The sequence below is a fragment of the Vulpes lagopus genome, chromosome 2, assembly GCF_018345385.1.
Source record: "Vulpes lagopus strain Blue_001 chromosome 2, ASM1834538v1, whole genome shotgun sequence".
Lineage (NCBI taxonomy): Eukaryota > Metazoa > Chordata > Mammalia > Carnivora > Canidae > Vulpes > Vulpes lagopus.
The window spans coordinates 72604-96595 of NC_054825.1; the positions used below are offsets into that span (position 1 = coordinate 72604).

At 44.8% G+C, this 23992-nt stretch overlaps 1 protein-coding gene across 5 annotated transcripts; it reads right to left on the minus strand.

Moving 5' to 3' along the window:
- Positions 1–308: 308 nt before the first annotated feature.
- On the minus strand, positions 309–23398 carry LOC121484666 (cytochrome P450 2C23-like). 5 transcript variants are annotated; one of them, XM_041744155.1, is made up of 10 exons: positions 23290–23398; positions 22355–22595; positions 20243–20405; positions 11026–11175; positions 10693–10853; positions 10151–10327; positions 9248–9389; positions 6671–6858; positions 2616–2757; positions 309–2153 (listed from the first exon to the last, which is right to left on the minus strand). In XM_041744155.1, exons 2-10 carry the CDS (start codon positions 22532–22534, stop codon positions 1966–1968), a joined length of 1491 nt encoding a protein of 496 aa, XP_041600089.1. In that variant the 5' UTR covers positions 22535–22595; positions 23290–23398; the 3' UTR covers positions 309–1965. The 5 variants fall into 5 exon arrangements, with proteins under 5 accessions (XP_041600089.1, XP_041600090.1, XP_041600091.1 ...); XM_041744156.1 differs by lacking the exon at positions 23290–23398 and adding an exon at positions 23164–23266; XM_041744157.1 differs by lacking the exon at positions 23290–23398 and adding an exon at positions 23103–23124.
- Positions 23399–23992: the final 594 nt, after the last annotated feature.

Here is a 23992-nt window from a genome sequence, read left to right on the forward strand (position 1 = left end):
TTTGACCCACTTGGACCGTTTCTTCATCAATATGCTTTTACTTTATTTTTTGAAGATTTTATTTATTTTGAGAGAGAGAGAGAGTGTGTGTACATGAGTGGGGGGAGGGCAGAGGGGGTGGGAGAAGCAGACTCCCCGCTGAGTGCAGAGCCTGACATGGGGCTCGCTCCCACGACCCTGAGATCATGACCTGAGCTGAAACCAAGAGTCAGGTGCTTAACCGACTGAGCCACCCAGGCACCCCCCCATATGCTTTTAAAGTCATAAAACAATATTTTTTTAAAAAAAAAACACCATATTCTAGTAAATTAAGTTGAACATTATCAGACTTTATTATAGGATGAAGACATTAAGTATGGGGATGTGAAAAGGATCCAGTATTCTTAGAAAGAGCATACCAGGTACTAACCACAGGTCTCTCCTCCACCGAGTCAACTGATGCGGATTTAAGGGTTTTCATTGCTGATGTCATGATGTTTATTTCCAGCAATTTCCCCGATTCTGTTTTTATACTTCCCATCACTCTGCTCTTCCATCTTCTCACGCATGTTTTCCACCTTCCACTAGATCTTTGAACACACTAATCATGAAGATTTTAAGGTCCTCGTCTGGGAGATCCAAAATCTCTGTCATCTGTGAACTGACCCTATTGATCTCTTCATTTCTTGATTGTGGTAGTTTTTTTCCTTGCTATTTTGTGTGTATAATTTTTAAAATTCAATGCTGAACACCATGTGGGTGCAGGAAAAACTGAGGTAAATCATAATTATCCTGGAAACCGGCATGACTGTTACTCTGTCAGGCCATTGATGTGGAAAGTTGAAACAATCCAGACAAGAGATGAGCTAAATTTGGGATTTGTTGTTATCATTACTTCTTTTATGCCAAGACTTCACATTTCTCCAAGGGAGTCATCTCACTGCCTTGGGCACGGGGCAGAGGCTGGGGTGCCGGGTCGCCTTTCTCAGCCCAGGTGTCCACACTCAGCTTTCAGCCACTTCTCCGTTGTTCTTGCCTCTGTAGAGCAGCAGATGACTGCTGACGGGTTCGGGGCTCACGGTGAGGGGCAGGGGACCCTCTGTGTCCTGCTGACCCTCAGCCCTGTGCAGGGTCTCGCACCTGGGCAGGATGCTCCTGTCCCTCCCTCCTCTGCTGCCCAGCCTGCGGGGGGGGGGGGGGGGGGGGGGTGGGGGGGGTGGGGGGGGGTGGGGGGAGATGTCTGCCTCACATCCCCCTCAGCCTCGGGGCTTGGTTGCAATAGAGCTTCCTACCTGCCCTCAGGGGTTCAGGATTTTGCTTCCTGTTTGTCCCCAGCAGCCCTGGTCCTTGCCTGCCCTTCCCCAACAGCTTAAGGCTGTCTTGTTGTGAGGAACAAAGGACAGGCCTCAGGCCTGTCGGGCATCGCGGAGAGCGCTGTCCCCCGGCTTCTGCTGACCCCATCTGTCCTGCGAGCTTCTGGCGAGGCAATGAAGGCCCCTTCTCTTTCCTGTCCAAGACCCCCAGCTCTTACTGCCCAGACTTGGGCTCCGGCAATTCATTAACATTGGGGCAGACTCTCCCCGACCCTTGCAGAGTTCTGCCCCGCCTGGGATTTCAGGTTAGGCCACTTTGACCGGTGCTTTGTCCGGCTCTTTCTTGTCAGGAGGGCAACACTCTTGAGCTTGCTACAGCTTGGTGGAAGTGGAACTCATATTTTCCTAACAGCTCTCGTTCAGTGAGGGGCACTCATGCCAGCAAATATCTTCCATGTTATAAAGAGGCCTGTGGATGACGGTCACACCCAGTTAAAACCTGTCATACATAGGACTGAAGTCGTTGGCGCCAGCACTTACTTAGTATCCAGCGGGCATCTACTCTATGTGAGTTCTGATCGCGTTGAGGAAATAGATCTTGCAGGGATTTTAACCAGAGATGCTGGTGGCCACCGGTAGGCCGAGACTGTTCTGCTTTCCTCTGGTTTGTCTTTTATTTCAATCTGGGTATGAAGCAGAGCTTGAAAGACTGACGGATGCTCAAGAATCCATTACACATCGGGTCAATGTTCAGCTCCCTTTGATCAACAGCAGGCTTTAAGGTAAAATTCTGCAGAGTGGTGGTCAGGAATAAAAATACCTCCATTCGAGCAAGACCTTCTCCAAGACATGCCCGTTTTCCTGGAAGCAAAAATCATTTCATTAATTGACTTTTGTGAAGACTGACAAAGGAAAATGGAAATTTTATCGTCCAGAGTTCTTTTTGTTCTTTGCCCTCCAAAGATGGCTGGAACCTGGTCACCTGTCAGGATGGCAGGACGGGAAGCCGCCCAGTGATCATCTCCAGGTACCAGAGGGAAGTGACAGAAATACCATTTTCAGAAAAGTTCATGTTGAGCTGGAGGGTGGCCTCTTTCATCATCTAGAGATTATTTTCACATGTGCACAAGAATAATTCGATTTTTACATTGTTTTTATTCTAGATGGCCATGTATTTCAGGGGCAAGTGAAAATCATTTCACAATCATTTCCACAATCATTTTATTACAAACTACATTTTAAAATATACTGAATTGATTTATCTGTGATTCCATTTTAATGAATTAAATTGATAGATGGCCGGAAATGTGGAGTTTTATTTACCAATAGAGAAAGGCACGAAGAAGTCACTCTTCTGAAAGCTGCCATTTTCATCCAGAAAATGGTTCGGATCAAACCTTTGTGGGTTCGTAAACTCTTTACTGTCGTACAAAACAGAGGAGAGCAATGGGAACACAGTTGTGCCCTAAAACCAAGAAAATCTGATAGTTAACTGAGGCACTTCTTTCCAGAGAGCCCAGTGTCAATTGATGGAAGGTGGGATGACAAGTGACGCAGGTGACTCTGCTCCATCATGACACTGGATCTGCGGCTTTCCCTGCATTTGCAGGAGGAATAGTTCAGGGACACATGACACACTGGGGGAGTCAGGTGGCAGTTGATGCTGAAGTGTCCAAGCAAATGGGTAGGACTCTCTGATCCAGGGCGTGAATATGAAATAGACCCTCAGGGTTCCCGCCTTTGCCACCACGTAAACACAGACTCTAAGACACACATCCTTGGATCTGCCTTCACCCTCACAGGAGCTGGTTCCCAGAGCCAGCGCAAAGCTTGAAAAAATGATAACAGAAAAAACTACTGAGAGAGGGAAATTTTGTGAGCCTGTCTACAGCAGCGCTAAATCCAATAAATTTTATGTCTGATACTTTTTAATGAAAAGCAGAATTGTTTATTAAGGGGTTACAAACGGGAGCAAAACAGTGAGGACAGAACAGAAAGAGAAGACCATTGTGGTTCATAAAGAAAATCATCGCAGCTGAGTAGATGATACTTATATTTTGCTGAGGGAAGATGTGAACATATGATGGTGCGGATTGTGTATGTAAACATGCAGTTGTAAAACACGACACTTTAGGAGGAGCCTGTGCTTGAGGAAACATGAAGTGATGAGGACAGTGTGAATTTGATGGCTATGCAAGTGAGGATGAGGTGTAGGCCTGTTTTTTGAAAAAAAATGTAAGTCACAAAATATGCTTTCTTTTTAAGTATTGTCTATTTCTACCTTCTCTTTATTCTTTATTTTCTAAATCTCATCATCATGTTGCAATTTGCCTTTCCTGTCTCCCTGTCTCAGACTCTGTCTCTCCTATCATATTTCTCTTTATTTCCCTGCAGTGGATCCTTGATAATCTTCCCCAGATCCATCAGCACTTTATTTCTCACTTCAGCTGTGCATAATAGATCCATTATGCTGTTTAGTCCAACTATTATCCTTTAAAATTTAAAACAACTGCTTATGTATTTAAATAACAGCTTTATTGGGATATAAGTTACATATCATAAAATTTAATCCTTTAAAGCATACAGTGCAGTGGTTTTAGCACATCCACAGTTGTGTAACCATTGCCTACTTTTAAACATTTTATTCACACCAAAGAAACCCCCATACTGCATTAGTAGGCATTCCCCATTCCCTTTGACTCCCAAACCTGATAAACACTAGTCTAATATCTGGCTCAAAGGATTTCCTAATCTGGACATTTCATATAAATGGGATCATACAAAACACATCCTTTGATCTTGTTTTTCTCACTTAGCATATTATTTTTAAGGTTTACATGTGTTGTAAAATGAATTGGTACATCATTTCTTTTTATGACTGAATAATACTCCATTGTACAGATAGACTTCTTTTTAATCTATTTGTGAGTTTTGGACATTCGAGTTGTTGCCATTTTTTTGGCTGCCATAAAGATTGCTGCTGGAGACACTTGTGTACAGGATGTGCGTGCGTGCGCACATGTGTGTGTGTGTGTATATATTCACTGTTTGGTTTGTGAATTCTGCACCCTAATAGCAGTGAAACTTTTGTGTCTAAACCTAGGCATGGCATAGGACTGGGCTTTGTCCTTACCCAGAATCCTTGGCAGTGATGATTCTCCATTGTGCTTGTTGGCTTGTGAGAGGAATTTTCTGCGTCTCATAGAGCGCATGGTCTTCATGCTGGGGTCAGGTCTAGCCGCTGCCCCACATGGACCAGTACACCATTCTTGCCCATGGGGCTCAAGTCTCTGGCCCCTAGCTGCTAGGATCTCTCAAAGCCTCTATCCATGTGAGTCACCCACGTTTTTACCAATACTTGGTAATAAAAATTTTTAAGTTACCTAGAGTATTATAGACTATAATTACAGTTTTAATTTGCACTTGCTAGTTTGCTTGAATATCTTTCCATACACATATTGACTTTCTAGGTGTTCTGGTCTGTGATTCTCTTAGTTTTATCTTTTGTTCATTTGTTCTTTGTTCTGTGTTTTATTTCCTTATGATTTGGGGAGTTCTTTACATAATTTAGAAGTTATTTATTTATCAGTTATATGCACTACAGGTATTTGTTCATGATCTTTAGCTTAGCTCTGGCCTTGTGTTGTGTTTGTTCTACAGAACATTATCCCTTTTAATGGAATCACATTTGGCCATGCTTTTCTTCAAGATCATGCCATTTCCATTGAGTTTGAGAAGAATTTTCCTGCCCCAATATCATAAAAATATTCTCCTGTTGTTATAAATGAATTAATTTACTTCTTTTTTTTAGATTTTTAAAAATTTATTTATTCATGATAGACACAGAGAGAGAGGGAGAGAGAGGGAGAGACACAGGCAGAGGGAGAAGCAGGCTCCATGTGGGGAGCCTGACATGGAACTCGATCCCAGGAGTCCAGGATCAGGCCCTGGGCCAAAGGCAGGCGCCAAACCACTGAGCCACCCAGGGATCCCCAATTAATTTACTTCTTGCATGAAAGTGCTCAATATTTCCAGAAATACCTTTTCTGTGGTTTGAGGTAGGGACTTCATAGGGATTTTTTTCTATCATCATTTACTGAACAGTCTTTTCTGTCTCTAATTTACAATATCCCCTCATCACACACACCTGTCTAGGTCTCTTTCTAGGCTCCCTACTCTGTTCCCTGGGGGGAATCACCACTATTTGAAACAATCACAATATCCACTGACATTGATTTAATATTATCACTCACCTTTTAAAAATGTATATGACTTTTCTTGGCATGTTTCCATTCTATATGAATCTAGGATCTTCTTGTTGTGTTCCATAGAAAACATAGTTCAAAGTTTTATATGACTTTATAGATTAATATGGGGAAAATGTCACCTTGGTGTTATTTTTTCTCTACTAACATATTAAGAATAACTCTATTTATTTAGGTCTTCTTTATGCCCTTCAATAGCTTGTTAATTCTCTCCACAAATGTCTTGCAGAGATCTTGTTAGATTAATTCCTATGACTTCATTTCCTATAATTTCGAGTCCATTTTAAGTGGATGTTCTTTAAATAAATATAAAATAATTTGTGTTTTACTATTGCTGATGTATGTAACCCATATTTTCTATCATATGAGTTTAAGATCATAAATTTTTATCACTAAAATATTATATTTGTTCCTAAATAAAAAAGAGAGTTGTGCAGCATACATTTTCTTTCCAATTCTCTTCTTGCTGCCCATGTAATTATCCCTTTATATCTTACTATTGTTTAAATCCAAATATATTCCAATTTCCATGAGAATTTCTGTTCTTAACTGATTATTTGATCTATTCCCTCACACTCTTTTGTTCTTTATCAGTCTCTCTAGAGGTTTGCTATTTTACAATTTTTTCTCCCAAATCTAGATTTTATTTTTTGTCTATCATTAGTTTCTTTTTGGTATTATGACCTCATTTGTGCTCTCTTAGAGTCTGCACTGTTATTCTTTCTCTACCTTCTAATTTTAATATTCACTCATTAAACTCGAATCTGTCCTTTCTCTCTTCCAATATTCCTTTTGTCTTCCTTAGGTATATTGCACAAGCATTTCTAGTGGAGTTTTATTTAACTACTATTCAAGTGCAAACTCTATTGGAAATTGTGAAATCTCTGGAATAAAAACTGCCCAAAATATTTTTTTCTCCTACCTTTTCTTAAGATATAAAAATTTTTTTGATCATGATTACTAAAATGCCTCTTAAGAAAACAAGTAATTTTTTGGTCAAGTTTTTACTTACACAGAGTCAGCAAATGGGGCTAATAGAAACCCACTTCCCATAAAATAAAAAATCAGGCACTTAATTGTCCTAATACAAGAATGTAAAGGAAGATGACTGACCTTAGGAATGTAGAACTGTCTGAACTTGGTGTCCTGAGTCACAGCATGAGGCAGATTAGAGGGGACGAGATTGATGTACCTCTGGACCTCATGCACCACGGCATCTGTGTAAGGCATCTGGGCCCTGTCGTTCATGCAGGGGACCCGGTCCCGGCCCACCACTCTGTCAATTTCCTCGTGAATTTTACCTGCATGAAACAAGTGTCACTCATGAGCCATCCAGATGAAATCCTGAAATGTCATCTGAAACTGGGCTACAGGGGTCCAGAAACTCAAGTCTACAAATTCACAAAGGAAAGAATTCCCTCCTATAAGTCATGCTGTTTGAAACTGTGGTAGGAACATGTTTGATTTGGCTGAAATTGCCCATAATGCAGGATGTGCCCAGGACCCCCCATGAGATGATCCTGTTAGCCTGAATCCTTCACTTGTTCTTTATGAGAACTAAAAGGGCAGGGTTACAACCATTCAGTTCCACACAGATATTTGCAAGCTATAATGCGGACAATTCTGACTCCGGAAGACCATCTAAGATGTCACTAGCAACCAGTATCCTGAACATTTATGAGAAGTGGTGGGAAAGATACTTACTAAGTGTACTAGACAATCAGCTAGAAACCTGTTCCTCTCAACAACACTCTAGGGTAGGTTTTAATCTTGTTTTTTAAAAAACATTTTATTTACTTATTTGAAAGAGAAAGAGGGTGAGCATGGGCAGAGGGAGAAGCAGGCTCCCCGTGGAGCAGGGACCCCAACTGGGGTCATGAGCAGGACCCTGGGATCATGACCTGAGCTGAAAGCAGACACTTGACCTACTGAGCTACCCAGGTGCCCAAATATTCTTGTTTTTAAGAGGAAACAACTACAATTCAGAGATATCAAGTGACCTCATGGAGGCTATCCTATTGTGGAGCCAGGATGGAAACCAAGACTGTTTTACTGTAATCACACAATGCTTTTGGAACAAAACTTTCTAAGCGAAGAAAGTATTGATTTCCTTAAAGCTCTCAAGAGACAGCTATTCTAATTTCATGAAATAGCTCCAGAGAACCACAGAAGCACTAGAGAGGGGCCCTCAGCTCTCACTTTGTGTTGCTTTGTACCAAGAGGGAGACTGAACTGAGAATGCACGTTTGTCCTGAGCCACACAGCCAATGTGCGGCACATGTGCAACAGGCGTGTCACGTGCCGACCCTTGTGTGTGAAATGAGGTTTGAGATTCAGAAACTAATTCCTTCCTCTTTCACTGATCAAAAAATTATTTATGTCATTTGATATCATCTTCATTGTGATTAAATATTTCAGTTTATTTATTGCCTGCTTGTATAAGGCAATATATACAGGGGTTTCCAAGGACATATCAAAATTTGGGAATAATGATCAAAAGTTGGGCAGCCCAGGTGACTCGGTGGTTTAGCGCCGCCTTCAGCCCAGGCGTGATCCTGGAGACCCGGGATCGAGTCCCACGTCGGGCTCCCTGCATGGAACCTGCTTCTCCCTCTGCCTGTGTCTCTGCCTCTCTCTCTGTGTGTCTCTCATGTCTCAATAAAATCTTTTAAAAAATGATCAAAAGTTATTTTAGTTATTCATTGCTATTAACATAGCAATTCAATTTCTAAAAATTTATCCTAAGGCCATGATCAAAGGCATATAAAATTTTTGGTACAATGATCTTTTTCAAATTATGTGTCATAGCAAAAAATGTAAAACAATTGAAATTCTCACAAATAATGAATTAGTTAAATTATAGTATGCTTCAGTATGAATAATTACATGCTAATTTAAAATAATATTTTATAAGAATTCCTAATAATGTGTAAACAAGCCCATGATGTATTACTAAGTGAAAAAATAAGGTTCAATACAGTAAAATTCTGATTGTTTGTGAAATGTGCATGTGCACACAGAAAGAGGGTTAGGAAGGAGACTGTCGGGACCCCTGGGTGGCTCAGCGGTTAAGCATTTGCCTTTGGCTCAGGGCATGATCCTGGGGTCCTGGGATGGAGTCCCACATCGGGATCCCTGTGAGGAGCCTGCTTCTCCCTCTGCCTATGTCTCTGCCTCTCTGTGTCTCTCACAAATAAATATAAAATATTTTTTAAAAAAAGAAGGAAGGAGGGATCTCTGGGTGGCGCAGCGGTTTGGCGCCTGCCTTTGGCCCAGGGCGCGATCCTGGAGACCCGGGATCGAGTCCCACGTCGGGCTCCCGGTGCATGGAGCCTGCTTCTCCCTCTGCCTGTGTCTCTGCCTCTCTCTCTCTGTGTGACTATCATAAATAAATAAATAAATAAATTTAAAAAAAATAAATAAACAAAAATAAAAAAAAAAGGAAGGAGACTGTCCAATGCAAATATACACTTATATCTGAATGATAGAACTACTTAGTGAATTTTTAAAAATTTGTCTACGTAATTTTCTGTATTTTCCAATTTTTATAGGATGGACCTGTGTTAATTAACTTTTAAATCAGGGAAAGCTAGTACATGAAAAAATTACATGGAAGAAATAACTGTTGAAGAGTTTGGATGCCATCTTCTTCCCCGTGTTGCCCCCACGCCAGCCCAAATGCTCACTCACCCTCCACCTCAGGGTGCTTCAGCAGGATCAGCAGCGCCAGCCGCAGGGTGTTTGTGACTGTCTCAGTGCCAGCACTGAACAGATTTAAGCCAACAGCTACTAGGTTCTCCAAGTTAAATTCAGAATATGGATTGTGTTTTTCCTGTAGATAATGGAGTGATCAGTACATGATTTCTTTTTTTTTTTTTTTCAGTACATGATTTCATAAGTTCCCTACTAGGTACAGACAGATGCAGGTTAGAAATGGTAATAAGCCCTTAGGAAGTTGAATATTTACTGTGTATACGAATGGTTATTTTTATGTCTTTTTTTTGCCAAGTGATTTTCATTTGATACGTAATTTGTAATCAGCAAAGAAATTATTTCTAAAATTTTGCATAGTGGAAAATATATCTTAGGATGTTTCACTTTTGACAGCCTTGAACGTAAAAACAACAGGACCTGCTTGTGTATAAACACATGCTCATGACACACCTGTTCGTGTGCATGGACTCACACACAGATAGACAAGCATACTCACAGTATCCCCCAAGGCACTTATCATCTGTCCAGGTGGGCTCTGTCCAGGCATTAGAATAAGGTGACCTGAGCCCCAAAGTATTGATGGCAGCAACTGTCACTCTGCATATCAGCCAGTTTGCCCACAGTTGTAGGATCAGCCAATGAGCTCCTCAGGGCAAACAGTGGCACTTGGGCCACTTTGCCAACAGGTGCACATACTCAGCCATCCATCAGTTAATGAGGGAAGGGTATGCACTCCACATGTGAACAAGAAGGTTGGAAAACACACAGCAGAGGCCCAGAGGCTTCCAGACAGGGATTGGTTGACAGGCCTGGACCTGAGTGCCTGGAACCCAGAAGAACACATCTGTGCTCCAAGGGCCACACAGCCGCCACACGTACCTCCTCCATCCTGTCGAGGAAGCAGTCAGTGTAGTCCCGGGGCTGCTCAGGCTTCAGAGTCTCTTGATGCTGCGCCACTCTCTCCAAAATTAAATTTTTTATATTCTGAATGTTTTTAAAAAATTTCTGGTGTCTCCCAGGAAGATAGTGAATGAATGATGGCCACAAATTGTAGAGCTGTAAGGAAAAGCCATATCCCCATTCCATCACCAGGAATCAAACACTAAGAGAGGGTTGTGTGGTCTTGAAGCATCTGTTCCAGGGGACCCTACCCTCTGCAGCCCCTTCTCGTTTCTGGATGAAGGATCTCAGGGTGGGCTCCTGCCTGCATTAGCAAGAGCCTGGGAAGCTTGAGGGCATCTCAGAAGAGACATACTGGCACAGGAAAGCCTGACTGCCCCTTATGGGCCCTCAGCTGTGTTCTGTCTCCCCATCTACACCCCGCACTGCTGCCTCCCTGCTGCCCAGGCTGGGACTCTGCACTCTGCTCACCCCTGGGACCAACGGCAGGCAATCCCACAACCAGGGACCATTGACTTCACCTGTGTCCAGAAAGAGCTTGCTATGGAAATGTTTTCATTCAGCAACATAATCAACTGCTGCAATTCCTTGTCTTGGTAGTCAAAGTGCTCATTAAAGAGGATGGAGAAGATCATGTTGCAAGGAGCACAAGCAAAGATGAAGGTAGGGTCTACGGGCTGAGCTGATAAGAGGGAAGATTACAAATATCAAGGAAAACTTTCATGAATGGTCTACACTTTCCAAATAGAAAACAGGGAAGGTGGTCCCAGCGGTGTAGTGCTGGGCTCAGGGAAGCAAGGGGAGGTGGCCCTAACTTCCCCCAAATATCTGGCTGGCAGTGCATGCCGACCAACCCTGTGTGTGAGAGAGGGCCTGCATCAGGTGCTGGGCTTCCTCCTGGATGCGGTCCTCAATGCTCCTCTTCCCCATCCCAAAGTTCCGCAGGGTCATGAGGGTAAACCGACGCATTTGCTTCCACCGCTCACCATGGCTGAACACAACTCCTGAGGGGAGAACCAAGGACAGGAGTCTGGTCACCAGAGGGCAGGCAGAGGGGCCCTGGAACATGATGGACACTTGATACTATGGGGCTTCCTTGAGAACTTTCAGAGGACCAGAGCATCATCAACTTTTCCTTTTCTACCCCAGGCTGATGCTAGAAAGTAGATTTTTTAGAGTCCACAGAATGTCATTTCTTCCTGGAGGCAGCTCATCTGAAGGGCTTTACTCTCAGACTCATCCCAGTTTGGCTCTTGTCAAAAACCCAGTTGTCTGCTTCTCTCCCTTTGTCCTATAGGAAAGTGCCACATCCAGCTGTACAAATCTGAAGTCAGTTCTGCCACAGGATTGTCAGGAAATACCAGCATGAGAGGACATGAGCTCACACTAGTTACCCATATCCATCAATGGGGGCAACAAAGATATTTCTGATAATTCCAGGAATTCTAATTAATGTCTTAGACCAATTCAATAGGATCTTGGCACTATGACCAAAACAAAGTAGTAAAAAGAGGCAGCCAGGACAGAAGAGAGTTTGTAAGAATTAAAAACTTACAGCATCTTTTCTTCTTCTGACAATGATTCAGTGGGCTAGGTGATTCTAATCAATCCCTTCTGCTGATATAAGATAGAGGTGCTACATAAACATATGTATGGTTCATAAGGACCAGTAGGAAAACAGTGCGGAGCCAACAAGGGAATGAGGAATTGTGGGGGTTGCTTTCCAATAGAAGCACAAGTGAGAGACAAAAACCAAGCAGAGCTGTTGAACACTGGGAAGGTCCTAGAAGCAAGAGTCAAGCCTGCCAAGGAGAGCATCTTCGGTAAACATCTGGGGCTGCACCCAGGAGTGAGGGTGACCTGGAGATAGATCAACCCAACAGGTCCACAGCCCAGCTTGAAGCCACCTGCTGGTGCAGGGCTAGGGTGCCCCTGGTGCTGCTGCCCTACCTGCTTCAAGGAAGCAGTAAATCTTCTCTGTTCGAAGATGCCATTACTCAAGCCTGAAATTATCCGTGCAATTTTTAAGATAAGTTGTCTGGAACCTAATACAAAATTAGTAGGCATCCCAATAGATGAGCACAGCCACCAAAGTGCAGGTCATAGAGACCGGCTGGAGCTCCATCTGGTGGCAAAATCAGAGACGTTATTAACTCTGAGTAGGTCAGTGTTAAAAACATGATCAAGAATTTGTTAGAGATTGAAAACAAATCATAGAACATCAAGTTTTCAAACTGAAAAATAGAATAACTAAAGTTAATACTCACATTTACACACAACTGAAGAGAGAAATTGTGAGCTGGAAACTTAGAAGAAAACAGGTCAAACAACAGAAGGTAAAGATACTGAAAATCCTGAAAGAATTTAAAAAAGTTTTCAGATAACATGTATGATTGGTGAGTAGCAGGGAAAGAATATTATGGAAGAAATGCTTGTCTGTATGATGACAGAACTTTCTCAAACTAACACACGTACTTTAAAAATGCAGAAACCAGGGGGATCCCTGGGTGGCACAGCGGTTTAGCGCCTGCCTTTGGCCCAGGGCGCGATCCTGGAGACCCGGGATCGAATCCCACGTCGGGCTCCTGGTGCATGGAGCCTGCTTCTCCCTCTGCCTGTGTCTCTGCCTCTCTCTCTCTCTGTGACTATCATAAATAAATTTAAAAAAATTAAAAAAATAAAATAAAATAAAAGCCCTTTAAAAAAAAATAAAAATGCAGAAACCAGGAGGAGGCAAGATGGCAGAGAGTAGGGGTCCTTGTTTCATCTGGTCTGTTTAGCTAGATAACTATCAAACCATCCTGAACACCTATGGATTCAACCTGAGATGTAAAGGAAGAATGGCTGGAACTCTACAAATGGAAAAGTGATCACTTTTTGCAAAGTAGAGCACGGAGAAGAGAGACGGAGGGGACATATGGGAAGATAAATGATGGGGGAGGGAGTCTGTGTAAGCTGGCTACAGGATAGAGCAGCTGATAGAGACCTGGAGCTCAAAATCAGGACCTTTAGACATCTGCTCCTGTGAGACAATTCCTTGCCTGAAAGGTGCTCAGTGGTGAAGTGGGGCAGAATCACAGCAGAGATGGTAGGGTCTCAAGAGGGAACCCCAGAAAGGACAGAGGTTCATGAGTCAGCAGAGTTCCCCAGCATTGGAGCAGGAAGTGGGTTGAGGTCAACTCAGTTTGCCATAAACTAAGAACTAAGGCCAGATTGGATGACCACTGTTCATGCTGGGTCCCTGCAAAGGCCCGGAATGAAGCGAACCTTGGCCTTCTTCTGGGAGAGACAACTATGCACTCTACCAGGCAAACGCCATCTGTGCCAGGGCCCGGTGACGGACAGAAATGGGGCAACCCTCTGCTTCCTCAGGGAGAGGCTGAGTTGTGTGCACAAAGCTGCTGAAAGCTTTCCCTGCCCGGGCCACAAAAGAAAGAACCAGAGGTAATACTCTCTGTCACAGATCTAAAGGATATGGATTTCAGTAAAATGTCAGAGATGGAATTCAGGATAACAATTAGAAAGTTACTAGTTGGGTTTGAAAAATGCATAGAGACTCTAGAGAATATACTAGTGCAGAAATGAGGTCTAATCAAGCCAAAATTATAAATACTCTAACTGTAATGCAATCTAAACTGAATGCTCTAACAATTAGGGAGAGTGAGGAAGAAGAGAAAGTAACATAGAAGACAAGCCTACTTTCTTTTCTAAGAAAGAAACCAAGGGTAAGAGAGAAAAACAACCAAATAGCTCATGAGGAGAGCCTCTGAGAGATAAGTGGTGCCAAAGAAAAAGCACGTCAGAATTATTGGAATGCAGAGAGAGAGAGAGAGAGAGAGAGAGAGAGAGAGAACCAGAAGGTATATTTGAGCAAATCATAGCTGAGAACTTCTCTAATCTGGGGAAGGAAACAGGCATTCATATCCAAGACATAGAGAGGATCCCTCCCAAAATCAACAAAAATAGATCAACACCCTGGGATATAATAATGAAAACTTCAGAGGTAAAGAGAAAATCCTGAAAGCAGCTCAAGATGAGAGATTCCTAACATACAGAGGGAGAAATATTAGATTGGCAGAGATGTCTCCACAGAGACCAGGCAGGCCAGAAAGGGCTGGCATGATATATTCAGGGTCCTAAATGAGAAAAACATGCAGCCAAGAATACTTCATCCAGCAAGGCTATCATTCAGAATAGAAGGAGAGATAAAGAGCTTCCAGGATAGACAGAAACCGAAAGAATATGTGACCACCAAATCCACTCTGCAAGAAATATTAAGGGGGACCCTGTAAGGGAAGCGAAAGCCTAAGAGTGATATGGACCAGAAAGAAACAGACAATCTGCATAAATAGGGACATTACAAGTAATACAATGGCTCTAAATTCATATCTTTCAATAGTTACTCTGAATGTAAATGGCTAATTCTCCAGTTAAAAGACACAGGGTATCAGATTGGATTTTAAAAGCAAGATCCATCCATATGCTGTATACTAGAGACTCATTTTATTTTTTTTTAATTTTTTTAAAATTTTTTACTTATTTATGATAGTCACAGAGAGAGAGAGAGAGGCAGAGACACAGGCGGAGGGAGAAGCAGGCTCCATGCACCGGGAGCCTGATGTGGGATTCGATCCCGGGTCTCCAGGATCGCGCCCTGGGCCAAAGGCAGGCGCCAAACCGCTGCGCCACCCAGGGATCCCCTAGAGACTCATTTTAGACCTAATGAGACCTTCAGACTGAAAATAAGGGGGTGGAGAACCATTTGCCATGCAAGTGGACCTCAAAAGAAAGCTAGGGTAGCAATCCTCACTTCAGATAAATTGTATTTCAAACCAAAGACTATAGTAAGAGATGAAGAAGAATGCTATATCATTTTAAAGGGTCTATCCAATAAAAATATAATATCTAACAATTATAAATATAGGAGCAGCCAATTATATCAACCAATTAATAACCAAAGTAAAGAAACATATAGATAATAATACATTGACAGTAGGGGACTTCAGCACCCCACTCACAGCAATGGACAGATCATCAGCAGAAGAGCAAGAAGAAACAGGGGCTTTGAATGACACACTGGGCCAGATGGACTTCACAGATATATACAGAACATTCTACCCTAAAGCAACAGAATACATAATTTTCTCAACAGAACATATAACTTTCTCCAGAATAGATTTACCGGGTTACAGATTAGGTCTCAACTGGTACCAAAAGATTGGGATTATTCCTTGCATATTTTCAGGCCACAACGCTTTGAAACTTGAAACCAATCATAAGAAATTTGGAAGAAACTCAAACACTTGGGCGTTAAAGAGCATCCTAGTGAATGAATGGGTCAACCAGAAGAACAGTAAAACAGATCAGAAATTAGGAGCTGGTTCTTTAAAATAATTAATAAGATAAATAAACCCCTGCCCAGACTTATCAAAAATAAAAGAGAAAGGACTTAAATTAATAAAATCTTGAATGAAATAGGAGAGCTCATGATCAACACCAAGGAAATACAAACAATTTTAAGAACATATTATGAAAAAAGAACATATTATGAGCAACTACATGCCAACAAATTAAGCAAATGGGAAAAATAGATACATTCCTGGAAACCTATAAATTATCAAAACTGAAACAGGAAATAATATAAAACCTTAACAGACCAATAACCAGCAAGGAAATTGAAGCAGTCATCAAAAACCTCCCCCCCCCCAAAAAAAAACTCCCAAAAAACAAGAGTCCAGGGCTAGTTGGCTTCCCAGAGGAACTCTACCAAACCTTTCGAGAATTAACAGTACTAAAAAAAAAAAAAGAATTAATAGTACTTATTCTATTGAATCTGTTTCAAAAAATACAAATGGAAGGAAAACTTCCAAACTTGTTCTATGAGGCCAGCAATACCTTGATCCCCAAAACAGATGAAGACCCTATCAAAAAGAAGAATTACAGACCAATATCCCTGATGAACATAAATGTCAAAATACTAACCAAAATACCATTAATAGTTTCCAACAGTACACTAAGAAGATTATTCACCACGACCAAATGGGATTTATCCCTGGGATGCAAGGCTGGTTCAACATTCACAAATCAATAACATGATAGAACATTAATAAGAGAAAAGCCAAGTACCATATGATCCTCTTGATTGATGCAGAAAAATCATTTAGCAATAGACACCATCCTTTCTTGATTAAAACTCTTCAAAGAGTAGGGATAGATGGAACATACCTTAATATCATAAAAGCCATCTACAAAAACCCCACAGGGAATATCATGCTCAATGAGGGAAAAACAGAGCTTTTCCTCTAAGGTCAGGAACACAACAGGGATGTCCACTCTCACCACTGCTATTCAACATAGTACTAGAAGTCCTAGCCTCAGCAATCAGACAGCAAAAAGGAAAAAAAAGGCATTCAAATTGGTGAAGAAGAAGTCAAACTCTCACTCTTTGCGGATGACAGGTTATTGTATATAGAAAATCCAAAATACTCCACCCTAAAATTTCTAGAACTCATATAGGAATTCAGCAATGTGGCAGGATACAAAGTCAATGCACGGAAATCAGTGGCATATCTACACACTAGCAATGAGACTGAAGAAAGAGAAATTAAGGAACTGATCCCATTTACAATTGCACCCAAAAGCATAAGATACCTAGCAATAAACCTAACCAAAGAGGTAAAGGATCTGTACTCTAAAAATTACAGAACACTGAAAGAAATTGAGGAAGACATAAAGAGATGGGAAAACATTCCATGCTTATGGGTTGGAAGAACAAATATTGTGAAAATGTCATGCTACCCAGAGCAGTCTACACAATCAATGCAACCCCTATCAAAATACCATGGACTTTCTTCACAGAGTTGGAACAAATAATCCTAAGATTTGCATGGAACCAGAAAAGACCCCAAATAGCCAGGGGAATGTTGGGGGGAGGAACAGCCAAAGCTGGGGGCATCACAATGCCTGACTTCAAGCTATATTACAAAGCTGTGATCATCAAAACAGCGTGGCACTGGTACAAAACAGACACATGGATCAATGGAACAGAATAGAGAACCCAGACATAGACCTTCACATCTATGGTCAACTAATATTCCACAAAGCAGGAAAGACCATCCACTGTAAAAAAGACAGTCTCTTCAAGAAATGGTGCTAGGAAAATTGGAGAGTCACATGCAGAAGAACGAAACTGGACCATTCTCTTACACCAGACACAAAGATAAATTCAAAATGGTTGAAATATCTAAATGTGAGACAGTAATCCATCAAAATCTTAGGGGATAGCATAGGCAGCAACCTTTTTGACCTCGGCTGCAGCAACTTCTACAAGACACATCTCTAAAGGCAAGGGAAACAAAGGCAAAAATGAACTATTGCAACTTCATCAAGATAAAAAAAAACTTCTGCACAGCAAAGGGTTGACAAAACTAAAAGGAAACCTACAGAATGGAAGAAGATATTTGGAAATGACACATCAGATAAAGGGCTGGTATCCAAGATCTATAAAAGAACTTCTTAAACTCAACATCCAAGACACAAACAATCCAGTCAGTAATGGGCAGAAGATGTGAACAGACATTTCTCCAGAGAAGACCCTCACATGGCCCCCAAGCACATGAGAACATGCTCCACATCCCTGGCCATCAGGGAAATACAGATCAAACCCACACTGAGATCCCACCTCACCCCAGTGAGAATGGGGAAGATTAACAAGACAGGAAACCACACATGTTGGAGAGGATGTGGAGGAAGGGGACCTTCCTGCACTGTTGGTGGGAACGTGACCTGGTGCAGCCCCTCTGGAAAACTGTGTGGAGGTTCCTCAAAGAGGTAAAAATAGACCTGCCCTACGACCCGGCAATTGCACTGCTTGGGATTTACCCCAAAGATACTGATGTAATGAAATGCTGGGACACCTGCACCCCAGAGTTCACAGCAGCAGTGTCCACAGTAGCCACACTGCGGGAGGAGCCTCGGTGTCCTTCAAAGGTGATGGATAGAGATGATGCGGTCTATATACACAATAGAATATTATTCAACCATCAGGAAGGATGAAATCTAACCATTTACATCATCGTGGATGGAACTGGAGGGTATTATGCTGAGTGAAATAAGTCAATCGGAGAAGGACAATTATATGGTTTCACTCATATGTGGGATTTAAGAAAGAAAACAGAGGATCATAGGGGAAAGGAGGGAAAACTGAATGGGGAAATCAGAGAGGAAGGCAAACCATGAGAGACTCTTGACTTTGGGAAAAAACTGAGGTTTCGCTGGAAGGGCTGGGGTGGGGGGATGGGGTACCTGGGTGACCAGCATCAAGGAGGGCACATGATGTTAGATAACAAGTGATGAATTACTGAACACTACATATGAAAATAATGATGTACTATACGTCAGGAAATTGTATTTAAATTGTAAAAATGCAGAAACAGGATACATACAAACAAAACCATCGAAGGGGGATAAATACACACCATGCTCTAAAGGATGACACTATGAACCGTAATTTTGCACAAAAATAATAGACACCAGATACAAGGAATGGCATCTTTAAAAGAATGAGAAGAAAAAAATAAAATAAAATAAAATAAAAGAATGAGAAGAAATCGCCACTAACCAAAATGCTGATTCAGTTGAAACCTCTTTCAAAAATGAAGATAAAATTAAGGCAGGTTGAGGCAAATGTAATCAGAAAGAATTTGTCATGGAAGACTGCAGTAAATAAATATTAAAGGATGTATTTTAGGCAGAAGTAACTTGATTCCAATAGTTCACAGGACCCTTGTTGTTCGTTTTTTGGAAACAGATCCAGGAATAAAATGACTCGCCGTAGCTGGTGTAGTTTCTGCCTAAGTAGATACAGACCCACGACAGCAGGAGACGTGTTCAGGTGTGTTCCCAGCAGCAGCATGGGCCATGACCCCCAACCCAATGTCCACTAACAGTGGAAAAGATAAATGATGTCCAAACGGTGGAGCGCCGCACAGCGACAGAGCTGGCCTGAGCACGGCAACCCCCACATGCAGGCAGCGCAGAAGCACACTTCCGAAGGGAAGAGGCCGGATCCTACAGAGTAACTACTGTATATGCCATGTCTATACAGCTCTAAAGTAGGAAAATTGAACTATGGTGTTCAGTGTCAGGGTATGTGTTAACTGGGGAAAGGCGGAGTAATGTGTTTGGGGGGAAGGCAAGCGGGGACTCCATGGTCTGGGGTGTTTGCTCCTTCATCTGAGTGGTGGCCCCACAGGTGGGCAGCACAGGTGCCCACTGAACTATACGATTGCGACTTTGTACTAACCCCAGGAAAGGTGGTAACAACTGTTATATTAAATGGTTCAAGCACTCTCCAAGTAACAGACACAAGGCTTAAGACTAAGCTGGTGACCCGAGGGAGGCCAAGGAAATCTTTCCTACTACAGAAATAGGGACAGCAGGGGGGCGGGAGGGTCACTGGCACCCCCAGCCTTGGACGCAAAAGACGGTATCCATTCCAGATCTTCTGCTCACCAGCCACCAGTCAGCCACGAAGGCAGGAGGACACCCCTGGGTATGAGGACTCAGAAAACACCCCCACGCCTCCTCGCTCACTCTAGGGCGGTGCCTCACGAAGCACAAAGGGAGAACCGAGACGGGCCTCTGCTCCCTGTGCTCTTGCTCACTGCAGAGCCTTTCCTGGCCAACCCTCCCGTCCACAGAAAATCTAGCATGGTGCCTGCCATCCCCTGGCGCAGCAACTCTGCAAGCAATTAGACATTTCAGTCCTTGTGAAGATGAAGACCTGTCGCTCACACTTGCAGTAACTGGCACAAATCACTGTGTGATGCTGTACATCCTAGGGCCCCCACCCCTTCAAAAAGCCACATATTCTGGAATAGGAGATGGAGGGGAATGGAAAGGGGGGAAGGGTACGTGGGTGGCATGGGCTGGGCAGAGCTGTGATGGAGTAACTGGGGTACCTGCCACCCCCCCAGCACCCCAGCCCCGGGAAGGGCTGTGAACCACAGCATCAGGCAGATCTGAGGCCCAGAGGGAAGGGGGCTGGCCCGCCTCTGGTTGGAGACATACCATATCCTCTGAGGGCATTATCCATGATGGGGAACTTCCCTCTGCCTCCAAAGTTGACCGCCTGGCCGCACAGGGCTTCCTTCAGAGCCTGGTATCCATGCAGCACGACGACCGGATGGGGGCCCAGGCGCAGTGAGTACACAGGGCCGTACTGCTCAGCCAGCTGGGGAGAGTGGCAAGGCACACCTGAGCAACTGGCCCGGCTCCTAGCTGCGCAGGCCCAGGTAGAAGAGAAGCAGCCCCGATGCGTGGCCAGCACCCTCCCCTAGTGAACCCCGGCCAAGACTCGGGGCTGCAGGCCTGGCGGTGGGGTGAGTCATACTCCGGCCTCTTGAGCTCTTGTGCCTTTGCCCTAATCCCTTCCTTTACTGGAGGGAACAAACCACTTACTAAGTGTTGGACAAATCCTAGGTACTACACGGTGTCTCGACTGGGAAAAGACAGGGCCTGGCAGGAGAATTACTGTCTTTGATACGCTTTCTAGTGGGTGAGACGTGATGGTCAAGTCTGGACTCTGCTAGCGTGCAGACACGCAGAGGGAGACACCAGTGAGGATGGGGTGGAAGGCTGGGGCGTGGTCTCATCCTTGAGAGGCCACTGGGGAACGTCTCCTTGGAAGGCAGCACTGTCACCACCAAGAAGGAAGGGAATGGCAGCCAGGTGGGGATCTGCAAGAACAGTATGTCCTGCAGAGGGATCCGCGAAGCCCTGAGGATCGCGGGTGCCTGGGGTGGGAAGGATTGAGGAGGCCAGTGGCCACAGAGGGCGGCGGAGGGCAGGAGGGTGTGCAAGGTGGGGTGGGGGTTAGAGGGTGGGGGGAGTGGAAGGGCCAGGTCCTATGAGGGGCACAAGCTGCTGAGGGGGGTGGGCCACCTCCTCCAGGGCCTCCCTGCCTGGAGTGGGAACGGAATGGAAGGAGGCCATCTGTGGGCAGGATGCTGTTGAATTGATCCAGGTAGAAAGAGAACGCTGGGTTCCCCGTATCTTCCCAAGGTAGAGAGAGGGGTTTGCTGGTGGCTGGGATGTGGTGGGAGGGGGGAGTCGGGGTGACTGAGAATACAAGCACCCCTTCCAGACACAGAAGGCAGGAGAGGCGGCAGGGGCAGAGGTGCAGCTTCGTGCCGGTCAGGGCAGTGCCCGTGAGTTCCGTGGTGCGAGGGCTGAGAGCTCTGGGCTGCAGGACAGTCTGTCCGAGAGCTGGGTTTTCTCAGAGAGATGGGCATGACAATGACATGGCGGTGGGAGGGGACGCTGCTGGAGGGTTGAAGAAATAGGAGCAGGCAGGAAAGAGTCGCTTAGGAGAGTGGGTGGAGGGGAGGAGCGGACATCCGGGGGCTGTGGGCAGCATGAAGGGGCTCTGAGAGCTTAGGGACCCATGTGTAGGGCCACCTGAGTCCTCCCGAGCCTGGCCCTGTAGAGGTGCAGACTCTGGGCAGGGAGAGGGGACCACAGCTGATTGCCAGGGAGAGAAGCACATGACTAGGCATGGAATGCCAGCCGGGCTAGGACAGGAAGGTGCCCACGTGGGCATTGGGGAAAGTGGAGACGAAGGACTCCATGAGGGCCCTGCAGAAGCTTCTAGAGGCAGTCTAGGACACACCCACCCACCTCTGCGTCCCTCACTCAAGTCAGAATCCACTGCTGTCTGAGGATCCTGATTCCCCAACAGCCCTCCTAGCCTTTCCTGAGTGGATGCCCGTGATCCTGGCATCTGAGACTACACGGCATTGGGCTGACACAGGACAGGGCAGTGGGACCAACGTGCTGGCAGGTCACGATGGTGCGATCCCAAGGTACAGCTGGAAAGCCAGATGGATGGGGGCACATTGAGTCACAACGATGGGGTACAGATTGGGCAATGACCGCGCTGTGCCGCGGACACGCTCCTCACTCAACAGGTGCTCCGTATGTTATGGTCACATGTCAGAGTCCAGCTGGAAGGGCCTTCTCTAGGGAGAGACCTGTCGGGGGGCCTCAGAGGCCGTTAGTTAAAATGGAGCCATTCTTGAGGGGTCACCATTCCTGCTCTCCTCAAAAGGATGGAACGAACAGGAAGTAGGAAGGAATCAACACCCGCCCCGGTGTTAGCTGGCCATACCTGAGAGGCCTTACCCTGGAGAGAGAGGTGGGCAGGTCCCAGAGGTTCACCTGCAGGATGTTCCCAATGATGGGAAGAGGAGGCGGGCCTGGTGGGAGCAAACGCCCGCGAGTGCCTCCTCTTCTCCGCACAAAGATGAACAGCAGGAAAGCCACACAAGCCACCAGGAGGGTGGGCAGACCGAGCAGAGCCATGTCACCGCCCCGTGTGGGCCGTGGGGCTGGCACTCGGACTGTCAGCCACTCGTGGTGTCAGCTGTTGAAGACAGTGTGTTGTGATTGCAAACCAAGTGTACAGGAGCCCCACACACTCCCTTGAGCCTGTTTAGAAATGTGACGGGTTTGGCATCTTTGAAGTCACTTAGTTCAGAGTCTATATACTGTCGCCAGCAGGGTTCCCCTTGTCCCTTTGTTTCCCGCCCCCACCACCAACCTAGTCGTCAGTTTGGCTCTTCTCCCAGGATAGGAAGGGAGAATTTGGGCGTCTCTTGCTCCAGCATATACAGAGCTGGCGGTGGAAGAGGGTCTTTAACTGGATCCCCTCGCCCCCTCCTCTTCCCAACCACCTCTCATCCCATCTTCTCCCTCCTGGGCATTGGTGGTGTCCCCACATGTGGCACCTCCTCCCTTCCCACTGAGCCCCTGCATCACCCCTTCCCTGTTCAGTCCATTTAGGACAAAGTTGTCAGAATCTCCCTGAAAGACATAGGTCAGGCAGGTCATTCACCCGCTGAGAAACCCTCAGTGGGTCCCCGGGATTTACCTAAGGGTAAAGCCTAAAAGCCTTAGAAAGACCTCCGAGACCCCCTAGCTTGCGGCCTTGCCTTCCTGCCCTGTGGGGACTCCGAGCGCCCAGCTCCAGGAACAGCCCACAGTGTGGCCTCCGGGCATCTCCCCTGCCCTTCCCTCGGCCTGCGATGATGCCCCTCCTGCCTCTTCTGGGGACTCACCTGCACCTTTAGCCCCAGGCTCTCCTCACGCTCACCACGCAGACCTCCTCTCATGTCTTAGGTGGTGATTGTACATTAACTTCGATGACTTGCTGTATTTGGACAGAAACCATGGAATTGAGGACAGTGAGCGAACTGTCCACTTACCCTTGGCCCCTGGGATGGGGTCCAGCTGCCCACACCTCCACTAGGCAGGTGCGTTTCATAACCGTCCCGGCGTCCTCCATCTCAGGCACCTTCCACACTTGCCTAACTATTCCTTCTCTCCATCCCACGGTGGGCTGCCTCCTCATTTCCACTGGCACTTACTTAGTTATCCACAAGATTAAACAATTAGTATTCTTTAGGTTTACAGGCTATTTGTAATATTTGAACTGTTATTTGCCCATTTTTCTAACGAGATGTTTGCCTTATTGCTTTTTCAAGATCTCTATGATATAGTCAATTTTCCAAAAAGGCAGTAGCATCTTCATCTGCCCAAATAATATGCACATTAACTTAGTGAACGTGTTCCCCAAATTAGGTGTCAGTTTGTCAAATTTCATGTCAGGATATTCAAGACAATGTCTTACATGAGAAGTAATGATGAGCTATTCCTTTTCTGGCATTACAAATTAAAGTTCATTTTTTAAGTAAATCCTCATTTTCACTGGGGAAACAATACACAGGTATGTGAAGAAAGTCACTACCCCCCCCCACCTCT